This window comes from Nannobrachium achirus (genome assembly GCF_963921795.1).
Source record: "Nannobrachium achirus genome assembly, chromosome: 1".
NCBI classification, from domain to species: domain Eukaryota; kingdom Metazoa; phylum Chordata; class Actinopteri; order Myctophiformes; family Myctophidae; genus Nannobrachium; species Nannobrachium achirus.
The window spans coordinates 67,285,838-67,299,371 of record NC_137810.1 but is presented as its reverse complement, the minus strand read 5'-3'; the positions used below and the strand labels follow the sequence as shown (position 1 = coordinate 67,299,371).

At 43.7% G+C, this 13,534-nt stretch overlaps 1 protein-coding gene across 1 annotated transcript in view; it reads right to left on the bottom strand.

The window, feature by feature from the left end:
- Nucleotides 1-3,517: 3,517 nt before the first annotated feature.
- LOC308289535 (uncharacterized protein) overlaps nucleotides 3,518-13,534 on the bottom strand; it is a gene marked incomplete at its 5' end in the record, with an annotated part of 138,822 nt that continues 128,805 nt past the window's right edge. Inside the window, 6 exons of the mRNA XM_080731239.1 lie at nucleotides 3,518-3,991; nucleotides 7,300-7,439; nucleotides 8,138-8,485; nucleotides 9,274-9,821; nucleotides 11,611-11,723; nucleotides 12,502-12,750. Coding sequence (XP_080587365.1) covers nucleotides 3,948-3,991; nucleotides 7,300-7,439; nucleotides 8,138-8,485; nucleotides 9,274-9,821; nucleotides 11,611-11,723; nucleotides 12,502-12,750 — 1,442 coding nt within the window. The 3' untranslated portion in view covers nucleotides 3,518-3,947. The remainder of the gene's footprint in view (nucleotides 3,992-7,299; nucleotides 7,440-8,137; nucleotides 8,486-9,273; nucleotides 9,822-11,610; nucleotides 11,724-12,501; nucleotides 12,751-13,534) is intronic.

Below are 13,534 nucleotides of genomic sequence, written 5' to 3'. Positions count from 1 at the left end.
CCTTGACGGACGAATAGGTACCGGCCCCGGCTCTCCCGGACGCTCCTAGGCCGAGTTACGGCATTTTATGTGAGCTGCAGTGGAGGGGGTCCTCCACTGGGGGCGTCACCACTTTTGCATCCGTTCTGGAGCACCAGGAGTGGGTGGTCCCCAGGAATTCCCAGTGAGCAGCCCCGTTGGGGTGGTCATTTGGTAATTTTTGCACATGTGCTCATTTTTTACACTTGGGGGTCCCCGAGGGAGCTGGGGGTCCCTGGAGCTGACATGGATCGGGGCAACGGTTGCGGAGATATGAGCAGGGCAAAAGTGTGACGTGTGAGGTGTGACTCACTGACTGACTCACTGACTGACGGACTGACAGACACCTGGTGGAGCTTTCTGTAGTAAATGCGACCTACGGTCGCAATAATAATAAGAGTGGGACAGGAATTGAGCTAGCTGCTAACATAGTTAGCTATTTTCCTGTGTAGGCTACTCGTTTTATTTTTGTGGTAGTCAACAGACAGCAACTTCGCAATCTTTTGCCTTGCTGGTGTTATCTATCTTTTGCATTTTACAATAACAAGAACAATAACTAGATGTGGATAATGGAATCTAGCAATGCTAATATTGCTAACTTCCCTGTGTATACTCCGTTTTAACCATGTCATTTTATCAATCTGTAAAATAACGAACTAGTCATTATATCAACCACTGTGTTTTATGCAACTCCTTTACTGCCTAATTAAGGATGTTATAGTCTGTTCCCTGCTATAAAAGTAGCTTACCTTAGAAAATAGCCAGCCATTGTTTCTTGGGGAGCGTTTTGCCCACCAAAACAAGACAATGGTTGTTGAATGTTCATTTACATTTTTACTTGTGAAGGATCCTAATGAAGCTTTGAATATGTGCATAGATCACAGATGTGTCAGGTCTGGACCTTGCCCCACATAATTAGTATTCAACAGAAACTATATGTCCACCATTATGGAACATGCATTATAAACACAGCAGTGGTTTAAAATCTAGGTTTGATATAAATGGTTTGTTATAGATTGATATAAAGGACATGAATAACAAAGCCTATGCCACAGTCGAAATGCCTGCCAAAATGACCAATCTAAGGAAATGGTTTAGGCTATATTAAGAGCAACAACACCCATTGTTATTTATTTTCTAACAGGTCACAACCGCTACATGGAACTGGAGCGGGCACACATCTCCTTGCTGTCTGTCCTCCATCATCTTGGCTCCTCTTGATGTAGGCTACTTGAAGAGTCCAGACCTCCATGCAACATCTCCCTTTGCATTTTTTTTAAATGGTTATGGTTCCTCTAATTAGTCCCCCCATGCAGGAATCCGGAGAAAAAGTTCTGATTCCGCGGTGAACAATCCTGATTCTGCGGAGAGCAATTCTTGATTCCGCGGCTTGAAAGTTAATATTCCGCGGGCATTAAAAAACTATGTAAAATTACCAGTTATGAAGCAAACATAATTTTTTATGTAATAATGAAGTAGAAATGAACTTATGAAATGAATTGCAATACCAAAACACTGTGAAACATTGTGGTTATGAAATAATCAACATCAATATTCTCTTTGTCCCTCTTGGGCAGATTTATTTATATGTGCCAGGCATGCCACGTGGATGGAATTGGGAAACAGGGACAGCCACTGTTGAATGATTGCATTTGTCTAAGAAAACAGTGTCAACTAGGTAGCTGCGGGTTACACCAGATTCATCCTTGATGAGCGGAGACACCATTATGTTGAGCACGCAGCGTCCTTCTGAATCAGAGAGAGAGAGAGAGAGAGAGAGAGAGAGAGAGAGAGAGAGAGAGAGAGACCTTTATTATCCCAAGGGGGCAAATCTGTTGCAGCAGTGTAAGGTTATTTACAAAGTTACAGAGAAGTATGAAAAAAATAAAATAAAAAGAAGAACAGAGTACAGTAAAGAGCAAGGTAGATCAAGAAAGGGAACCTCTCTTACCTCTCTTGCAGTTGTGTATGGCCAGGGATGGCTCCCTCCCCCATACTCTGTTTTGCAAGAAACTTCTCATCGAGGGACTGTCAGACCTGGACAGTGGTGTGTTTGTTGATGTACAAGCCTACCAAAACAGAATACAAAACACAATACATTGATTGTACATATTTTGATCGATACTTTTTTCAAATAGTATAGTACAATTAAATGATTATACAATGGAGCTAAACTAAAATGATTTATTTATCTACCTTGACTAATTCATACTTTTTTCATATCAAGGTCCAATATTTATTCATTATTTAATGACATTTAGCCTCTCACTCAGACCCAAAACATAGAATATTTTGTTATTGTTTGGATAACATTTTGTTCACAATTCTATGCTGTATTGATTTGATGTTGGTGCCATAGACAGAAGAGATAAACAGGCAACACGTTGATAAAAATAACAACTCTTATACATTCTCTAATTGTGTAGACTTAGGCTATTGTAAATTAATGAATGCAGATGTTTAACAACAATTTAACTCTTGAGAGCGTAAAATGAAAACAAATGGACCCGTAATTAAACCAAATGGACGCTTATGGGTTTCATTTTACCCTCTCAGAGTTAAATATAGCGTTCATTTGGTTACCAACTCTCAAGGACCACTGGTTGAAAACCACTGGAGCACAAGTCAAGAATACATTACTAAAACGATAGCATACCTTCTCTCGTTCCTCTGCCACGGTTTCGCTGGCGATTGTGGTTGTGATGTCTTTTTGTCTTTTTAAGACGGTGTCTGCGGGCGTTGCTTGTTTTTTCTTCTGATGAAAGCAGCCAAGTGGTCTTTGATCGTTGAGTTGCGGCGGTAATCAAGAACTTTATTCTCCTCCTGTAATTCTGTGTATGATTTAGCTCTTTCAGCATAATATATTCCCCTGCTTACTCTGAGGGCTTGGACCCGGCCTCGTAGCCGGAGGTCAGAGAAATCGCTCCATTACTCCATGTGCGTCTTTCTCACAAGTTGAGTCAATATAAACAGTCAGACGATGTGCCTAGTGTGCCTAGTTCCTAGTCCATTAAAAATCAGCATCATCCGCTCTGGTATCGTCACCACACACACGAGATACAGCACATGAATGCATGCCACGGCAAACAAAGCCATTTCCGTTTCCGTATCCGGCACGAGGACCGGCTAGGCTGTGAGTCTTGTCCGTCTATATCACCGCGACATCTAGCGGCCGGAATGAAAACTACATGTAAAATGTAATATTCTGCACCTCGTCTTGTCCTATTCTGCGGACTGCTATGATATCCGCGGGAGGCTCTGATATCCACGGAGGGCTTCGATTTCCGCGGAAATTTCCGTGATCGCGGAATCGCGTTTTCCTGGGGGGTCTATCTAATGTAAATGTTTCACACGACAAGGACAAAGTAATTGTGTAGTAAACACAACAGGATCATTACATATATACATATAGCCTACATTTAATTTTCAGCTGATCAAAATAAACATTAAGAGAAAATAACATTTAAACCTTGTCAACCAATATATAAGGCTAGCAAAGCCTATTTACATATGTTTACAGTCCATCAGCGGGTATTCAAATAATCATTGTAAACAATGTATACAGGTTTGTAGGCCTACATCTACATGCTGAAGAGAAGTAGTGGAAAAGTGACGACTACTTTAGATATAACTGAGAAAATTAGCTTAAAACAAAACAGAATTATGTTTTGTAACTGACCCAACAGTTTTTATCTTTAGAAGACTGACTACAGTGTTGATGTTCTTTTCCTCTAATACTATGTGATATTATAAAAAATGTGTTCAAGTATAAAAAGCAAAGATACAGTCACATTATGACATTAGAAAGTGGACATCATCTCTCTGTATTCCTGAGAGGGACGAATGATTCATATAATTGTTTATTGAGACCATACAAATATTGTCAATAAAGTTGTTGATGACAGCCAATGCATGTGGAACACCCTCTGTCAAACTCTGTCTATTGATGCAGTTCTCCGCCAGCTTCCATTTCCTAGAGGAGAAAGACAAGATATGCACTTGATTGTCATACGTTTTTGGTAGTGATGTATCATAAATGTTTTAAATTGCTAAAGGGTTACATTTCATTTGTTGTATGGGCCCGATCACACCAAAAAATAACAGACAATGGTCATTTAAATTGTACTTGTAGCCTAGTTCTTGGCGTGAACGATCTTAATTTTAGCTGTGAATACAAGCATAGATCACAGATGTGTCAGGACCTATTGCCCAATAAATTAGTATTCAACAGAAACTGAACATCCACCATTATGCAAACAGTATAGTGGTTTAAAATGTAGGTTTGATATAAAGTAGCCCCGAAACATGACGGTCGTGAGTGACCATGTTTCAGGGCTAGATATAATGATGTGTTACAGATATATTTAAGGACAAAAAGCATAAGTCACAGGCGATATTCCTGCCAGAATGACTATATGGAAATGGTTTAGATTAAGCCAAAGCTATGGTGAGTGTACATCGACATAAACATCGAGGATGCTGTGTCCATGTGCCTGCACAGTATCCTAAAGCACCTTGAGACCCCTGCCACCTATGTTAGAGTCTTATTTATTGATTTTAGTTCCGCGTTCAACACAATTGTGCCTGTCAAACTATTTGATAAACTTATTGCTCTGGGTATTAACCGATCTCTTTGCCTTTGGATCCTAGACTTCCTATCTAACAGGAAGCAGGTGGTTAGGATTGGCAACAGACTGTCTAGTTCTATGACTCTCAATACCGGGGCCCCCCAGGGTTGTGTTTTATCAGCCCTCCTTTTCGCTCTGTATACAAATGATTTTATTTCCCATTCTCAATTTGTTTCCTTTTTTAAGTATGCAGACGACACAACTGTGGTTGGCTACATTAAAAACGGTGACGAGTCAGCCTATAGGGGTGAGGTGGCAGCCCTTGTAGATTGGTGCACCTCGAATAACTTGCTATTGAACTTAGCTAAGACCAAGGAAATGATCATTGATTTTCGTAAAAACAAGACAGTGCTCTCCCCCCTGGTCATTAGTGACCAGTCTGTTGAAAAAGTCAATAGTATTAAATTCCTTGGCACTACTATTTGCCACTCCCTGAAATGGGAGGTTAACACTAGGAGTATCCTGTGTAGAGCCCACCAGAGGCTTCACTTCTTGCGACAGCTAAAGAAGTTTGGTGTGAGTGGGGAGGCGATGGTTCACTTCTACAGAGCCATTGTGGAGAGTGTCCTCGTCTTCTCAATCACAGTGTGGTACGGCAATACAACCGCCTTAGAAAGGAGGCAGTTGGAAAGGGTTGTGCGCATTGCATCTAAGATCACGGGCCATGCCCTTCCAACTGTCTCCTCCATCTACACCACACGCTCCAAACGCAGGATGAAGAAGGTGATCGCTGATCCCCCCCACCCTGCTAGTTCCTTGTTCGTAACCCTGCCCTCAGGCAGGAGACTCCAGTCTCTTAAGTGCAAGACCACCCGCTTCAAGAACAGTACCTATCCTGAAGCTGTCCGCCTTTTGAACGCGGATCCTTCTTTTATACGCACTTTACAAGCTTCACATGATGATTAATGAATTGATATTTATTTCTCTTATTTATATAGATTTTGCATTGATGAACTGAATCTATTTTCGTACTTTTGTATTCTTCTTATTTATATAGATTTTACACTGATGAACTGAATCTATTTTTGTACTTTTGTATCTTTTGCATTCCACTCGTGTTGTCTGTCTATATGTATGTTCTATGTATGTTTTAAAGAGCTGCACTAAAACAAATTCTAATCAACTCTGTTGACATGGCAATAAAGTATTGAATCTTTGAATCTTTCATATCCTTCCACAAAAATAAAATGTGTAGCCTACACAGGAAAATAGCTACCAATTGAGCTAGCTGTGCTAACCACAGCTAGCTCCTATTATTATAACTCTATGGTCCCACTAAATCATTTTCAGACCGAAAACATTAGCAAGAGAACCAAGATTGCAAAGCCATTATTAGTCTACTGTACCTTTCTAAATTAAACGTTGTTGCTGTTGCCTTTCATCTGAAGAAAATCGAACCTCTGTTCGAAGTGGAGCTGTGTGTGTGTGTGTGTGTGTGTGTGTGTGTGTGTGTGTGTGTGTGTGTGTGTGTGTGTGTGTGTGTGTGTGTATTGCAGTTGATGCTCAGGGCAGGCTAGACTCAACAGCACCTCTCTGGTCACCCAGGGTACTACATACAGCCAGGCTACATACAGACATACCCACATACCCACCCACATACCTACACACACGGCCACGTATAGGGAGCTTGTGTTCCACACAGCTCCAAAAAACATCCATAGAGTAAAACGGGAGAGTGTTTTTTGCAGGTCCTTAAGTCCTGCTTTAGGATATAAAAGTCCTAAATTCACTAGTTTTTTAACTTGTAAGGATCAACACCAATGACCCTGATATTTTCTTCTATCGTTTTCTCTCTACAGTTGATAGATGTACTGTCGGGGTCCATTGATTTAGCTGCAGGCGAGGGAGACGCGTTTTTCTCTGGTGTTTCAGTCCGAGTGTGGGGAAAGGGTGTGTTCGGAAATGCGCACCGGACTGCGCGGGCGTTTATCGCCCAGGCCTTACGGCCTGGGCATAAATATAACGATTGCATTCACCACGGCTTCGCGGCCACTCGCGCCTGCGGCGCTCGGGGGCGAAGAGCAGGACCAAGGTCCGCTGGCCTTCGCGCCGCTTGCAATGTCGTGGACAATAAAACGAGCGCACCCTTTCATACACTCTGACTGAATCACCAGTAAAAAACACTCTCTCTTCAGTACACAGCGTTGCTATGGAATGCTTGGAATGTGTTTGTCTCGTTGTCAACAACAAGATGGCGGCGGTGGGCGGGCCAGAGTAAAGCGGGGAGGGGCAGATAGGGGCTTATTATTACATAATCGTCTAATCGTGATTTTTTGACATAATCGTGAATATTTGTCATAATCGTCATAATCGTTTCCATGTAGAACATTTTTCATATATTTAAAAAAAAAAGTCAAAAATAGATGCGACGCGTTGTGAGCTTGTAGATCTGCTATTTCCACTATCAATGTTCTTTTTTAAGTATAAAGTTGTCAAATATGTCAGTAATTTCTTTGTATATTTAGGTTATGTGTCATATCTACCATGTGTAACTTCAAAGCCTAAAAGCCAAACAGAAATGTAATTGTCAACGACAAAAACACAATTAAATCGTTAATCGCAATTATTTGAGTGACAATTAATCGTCATGTAAAATGTCATAATCGTGACAGCCCTAGAGATAAAAGGTTTCTGTGTATGCCGGTGGACGTACTGTTGACGGACACCACAGGGTAAGGCAGCTCGGCCTTGAGGTGCTCCGCGGCGATGAAGGACGCAGCCTGCTCAGCGCTGGACAGACACTCTGAAGTCTGGGCACATTCACGGTTGTCAATCTCCAGATACACCTTAGATCTGCACAGAGCAAAGACCAAGGAGAGGACATGTCAACCTCAGTCATCTGATATACCGGCAACGTGCAGTAATAATGAAATGGCGTGAATCAAGGGTTCCCACCCTAATATATAAGCATTTGGAATTGTAGGCATTACATTTGATTTGACTCGGTTCCACGGATAAATATTGTGAAAATAGCCAAACTACAAGCTCACAACACATGGCACTGCGAGGCGGTGTGAGCTTCTAGATCAGCAACTTTCCTGTAGATTTGTGTAGATCGGCTACTTGTATGGTAGATCAGCTACACCCTGTATACTCTGCATGTTTGTTTGTTTACTGCTGAGAAAATGAGCAATGAGCACACTTTTATCTATTAGTCTTTGATAACTAAAGTAATAGAAATAGATAAGAATATATACTTTGCACCAGTTTTTTACCTCTGTTTTTCTATTTATGCTTTGTTTTTTATGTGCAATATAATGTAATGTACTGTACTCTGCTTGTTCTTATGTTTTTTTTGGTGGGAACTGCGGATGTAAATTAGCATATTTGCTAAATCTGGTGTATTTACATAACACTGAGATGTATCATTCATTAATTATGCTGCGTCTCATCAAAACAAACAAATAAAGAAAAGAAAAAGGAAGCAGCAAAAGGCAGGGATCGCAATCTTAAGACTTTTCAGACCATTATGACTCCAACTTCCGTCTTACCCGATGACCTCCTTCTCCAGCTCCCGCTTGCCGCGGCCTCTCTGCGCCTGCGCGCCCGCCGCCGCGTCGTCGTCCTGGGCGTAGTAGGGGTACACCATGGGCCTCTTGTCCTTGTCCAGCTTCACCCGCAGGTTGGTGTGCAGCAGGGTGCCCAGGGAGCGCAGGAAGTTCCGCATGTCGCCCGGCAGCTCCTCGGGCTGCAGCAGCACCACGATCACCAGGGTGCCGTCGGCCAGCCGCGGCGGCGTGTCCCCCGAGCAGTCCAGGCCGTCCCAGCCGCACGCCTCCGTGTTGCAGCTCTGGTCGCAGATGCCGTTCAGGTAGTGGTCCTGGCAGTACTTGTCGTACCTAGTGGCGAACACGGAAGAGGAGGAAGAGAGTGAGAAGAAAGGACGAGGAGAAGGAGTTCTGGATAACGGTCTGCTCAGTGACATGCTGCGGGAACTCAACAAACCCATCTTAATTCGTGCCGTCGAACATGAAAGGGTTAAATGTCCAAAGTGCCGGTCGTTTTCCCCATTCGCGGCCAGCCTCTTATTTTGAAGGCTGGAAGTAGATCGAGCTCACAATTCCCACTTGACGATGTTCAAGATTCACCCGTGACTAGTTCCGGTCCCGAACGTAAACAATGATCTAAGATGGATGCCTTCATGCTTGTGCTATTTTAGCGAGAATCCAATGCCATCCTTGGCATCAAAAGTGTTTTTTGGAGAAAATGGACTGTAAAGATGAGAAAGACCTTTGGTTTCTATGGGATGGGATCACTATTGTGTGCACGTGGATGCGCGCTGATGATGAATCGGCGACTTCACCCGTGCCAAGGTTATTCACCAGACCGAAGATAACCAGCGCCAGCTTTACAGTATATACAGTATATTTTGCGCGACATCGCGGGATCGGCACTGTAGATACCTTTTAATATTTTGCGAGTCATCGCGGGATCGGCATTAATTGAGCTAAAACATTTGCAAGCTTTGATACATCCAGCATTCAAAATTAAACGAGAACACCATTTAGAAGTTCTGTGTCTTTGCAGCTAATGTCCCTTGTAAATGGCCTGTCAACTGCACTCTTCATCACGTACAGTACAATCCTATCGTGAAAATAAAAACAGTAAATTGTTAACCAATGCTTACTTGCAGGTCTGCTGAGTGTCCTGGCACTCGAAGCTGTCAAAGAGGCACCCGGAGTTGTCGCATTCCTTGTCACAGCGTCCGTTCCTGAACAGCTCCCAGCAGGGCACGTGGGCGGTGCAGTTGACCCAGGGCCGCTCCCAGTGCAGCGAGCAGTCCCAACCGTCCCACTGGCACTGGTGGTTGTTGCACTGCGGGTCGCACACCTTGTCCCCCGACCTCTGCTCGCACTCCAGGTAGGGGCAGGCCGGGCGGGCGTGCATCCTGGGGTCCAGTCCAGTCATGTGCTCGCAGTGTCGCCCGGAGAAGTGCGTGGGGCAGCGGCAGCTGTAGTGGAGCGGGCTGGAGGAGGAGACGTAGCAGGTGCCGCCGTTCTGACAGGGCCGTCCCTGGCAGCTCTGGACGTTCTCGCAGTGCTCGCCGCTGAAGCCCGGCAGGCAGCTGCAGTAGAGGCGGCCGCCCGGCGGCTGCACGCAGTGCCCGCCGTTCTGACAGCGCAGCTTGGCGCAGTTGTAGCCGTCCATCTCACCGCAGTTGAAGCCAGCGTAGCCCTGATGTGGACATAGTGCCATCGTGTTAATGTGAAACGCACAAGTGTTGCTGGAACTGGAGTCTAAAAAGTATTTTTTTTATTCATTAATGCTTTAGAACAGGGGTCTTCAACGTTTTCAGGCCAAGGAACCCTTAGTTGAGAGAGAGATGAAGCAGGGACCCCCACAACCTTTTCACAGATTCCATATAGTTTTATTGTTTGACAGCTCAATCATTGTGCATTTTGGATTCATGTCAATTTGTGTTTTCATATATTTAACCACTTGAACCGTCAATACTTTATAAACTTGACCTTTCACTCTGTACTTAGTCTGCTCATTTTCCCTCTACACCAAACCTCTTTGCCGAAAACAGTCGATCTACAAGCTAACAACGCCTCGCAGCACGAGGCGTTGTGAGCTTGTAGATCTGCTATTGTTGGCTAAATTTCACAGAATATGGATGCTAGGGTTCAAGTGGTTAATATAAAAAAGTCGAAAAAAGTTTCTATCACACAAAGATTTGGAGGACCCCCTGTAGTAACTCTGAGGACCCCCTAGGGGTCCCGGCCCCCCTGTTGATGAACCCTGCTTTAGAAAAATTGTTCGCTGTAAATGTTTTCACACGACAACACAACACATCATAAAAGCAGCTACTATAGCTAGTCTAGTCTATATCAAGTGTGTCCAATACAACAAGGCATATCTACCTAGCCTGATTTCAGACTCAGCTCACGCTTGGGTCTGAAACTGTGCTCTATTCTAAGCGATTTACAGGGAGGGACTTTTTTGCGAGCGTGCACGCGCGCATCCGCGCGCGAGTGATCGCGACGCACGGTGATCGAGACGCACGGTGGACGCGACGCACGGTCGTGGACTGTGTGTGTGATTGTGTGTGTGTCTCTGTCTGTGCCAGTGACAGAACTGCGACCAGAAACATGTAATCAACATAAACAGCTTGGTGAACTCAGCGCGTGCGCGTGTGTGTGTGTGCCTTCCTCAGCCTGCCAGTGCGTGAACTTCGTTTGAATCGTTTCAACTGCTGCGCGGATTGGATATTCGTTAGACCCGCCCACACCCCCCGCGCTCATTGGAGCAACCGAAAATAAAAATCGATTCCTGTACTCAGCTCCAGACCAGAGAAAGAGTCCACTCTGAGAGTGGGCGGGGTCTCTGGTCTGGAAGCAGGCTAATATCTACCATACCTGGGCTATGGAGCGTGACCCTCTGAAGCAAGCATGATAATAAGAAAGGTAGTTCAGTTAGTGGAGTGAAAACAGGAATTTAGAGACAAAGATGTAATACACAGGACTCTGACAGGAGAGTATATTTATACAGCAAAAGGAGCAGAGAAGAACACAGAGGCAGTAAGACACTTCACTTCCTCACCACGCTATTATGACCTGCTTCAGTCAGTATGGTGTTGGTTTATACAGAGACATTCACAAAACAAGGTAAACCACATAAGCCATTAATATTTTGTCATAAAATTAATAGTGAACATAGCAGATCTACAAGCTCACACTGAGTCACTTTGTGAGCATATAAGGTTCTATGAATTCTGGATGTCCAACAGAGGGCGGCACATGATGATATGCCGGTGTTGAAAACACTACCCTCTGGTGTTCAGAAAGAATGAAATAGAACAGCTATTTCAGCTGCTTTTTAAGCATTTCTTCCCCCCAACCTGTAATGACATATTTGCCAGATAGGCACGACAGATTTAAAGTGGTTAAAAGTTCAATGAAAAAATAGGACAAGGAGGACTAAATAGAAGAAGAACTAGAAGAAGAAGAGGAGGGTGACTTACAGGAAGACAGGTGCAGGTGTAGCCGTGTATGGAGCTCATGTTCATGGAGCAGGTGCCAGCGTTGTGGCAGGGCTTGGACAGGCACAGGTCCACCATGGACTCACAGTGACGGCCTGGCATGGGGGGCGTGACAAAAAAACAACAGTTAATACAACAACTTGTTCACGACAATTATGGCCCATGTCCTATTTTCACCTAATGTTCGTCCCAGAGCAAAATGGGGGAAAAAATAATACAATAAAACGTATAACAAATAAATTACAAAGGGTTATCGAAAAAACACGGCCAGCTCACGTATTAGGAGGGTAGTATGAGTCACCAGAAAAAAGACGGGTGTTTTTGATAAAATGAATATCAAAAATCTAAATATCGATTCAAGCAAATTAAAAACTGTCCAGGGTGTTCACAAAAGCCTGAGTAGATGATAACAAAACGTTTTTTTTTTTTTTTTTTTTTTTTTTTTTTTGTGAAATAGTGAAATATCCCTTTAAGTACAGTTCTTGAGTAAATGTACTTGCACTGGCTGGCAGTGTGTGAACTGTACTGTAAAGCAATGTTGTTTTTGACAGCAAATTTTGATTTAGCTTTAGTCATAGTCTTTTGAATAAAATGTAATTACATTTTAGTCATAATTTTGTCACCTGAAAGGTTTTAGTTTTAGTCTAATTTTAGTCGACTAAATATCATACGTATTTAGGCGACTAAATCTACAGTTGATTTAGCCAACTAAAATGTATTTTAGCAGGCCTTGATGGCATCATAATGACAGATTTTACACTAAGTTGCGTGCTGAAAATAGCGGATCTACGCGCTGCGACGCGTTGTGTTAACGCTGTATTAGCGTTGTGTTAACGCTAATACAGTTAAGGCTATTTTCAGCGTTAACTGTACCTGTGTATCCCAGGCGGCAGCGGCACTGGTAGTCGTTGGCCAGCTGCACACAGTCCAGGCTGCCGGGGGAGTGGCAGGGCCTGGAGAGGCACTCGTTCACGTCGCCCTCGCAGTGCTCCCCGGCGAAGCCCGGCGGGCAGGAGCAGGTGTAGCGGCCCACGCCGTCCAGACAGTGGCCCCCGTTCAGGCAGCGAGGCCACGAGCCGGGCTTGGGGGCGCAGTCGTCCACGTTCACCTCACACTGGAGCCCTGAATGAACACACACACACACACACACACACACACACACACACACACACACACACACACACACAGAGGAGAGAGGAAGGGTATCAGCGTATGTGTGTGTGTGTGTGTGTGTGTGTGTGTGTGTGTGTGTGTGTGTGTGTGTGTGTGTGTGTGTGTGTGTGTGTGTGTGTGTGTGTGTGCGTGTGTGTGTTGTGTGTGCATGTGCGTACTAGGGCATTCACCAAATATTCGAATATCGAAAGTCACTATTAGAAGTTGAATATTCGCTTTTTTTTATTTTTATTATTGTTTTCTCTTTAAAAAATATATAGTTTATAAAGCTTGGCTAGATAGGAAGTCATAAGAATTAGCTGTCAATGCCCCTGGTGGATGAATTTGTTAATGCTCTATACCAGGGGTTCTCAAACCTTTTTAGGCCGTGACCCCCAAAATAAACATATTTGAACTGGGGACCCTAACCCTGACAAGCACTTGGAATTGTAGGTATTACATTTAATGTGACTCGGTTCTGCAGATAAATATTGTGAAAATAGCAGAACTACATGCTCAAGACGCCTCGCAACGAGAGGCGTTGTGAGCATGTAGATCGGCTATTTTCACAATGTTTGCCTCTTGCTTACTTAATATTTGACAGTTTGGCCAGTCCTGTCGAATATTCGACTATTCGAATACTTTGAGGTTGAATAATTCGAATACTAAAAATCACTATTCGTCTAAATTCGTGAATGCCCTAGTGTGTGTGTGTGTGTGTGTGTGTGTGTGTGTGTGTGTGTGTGTGTGTGTG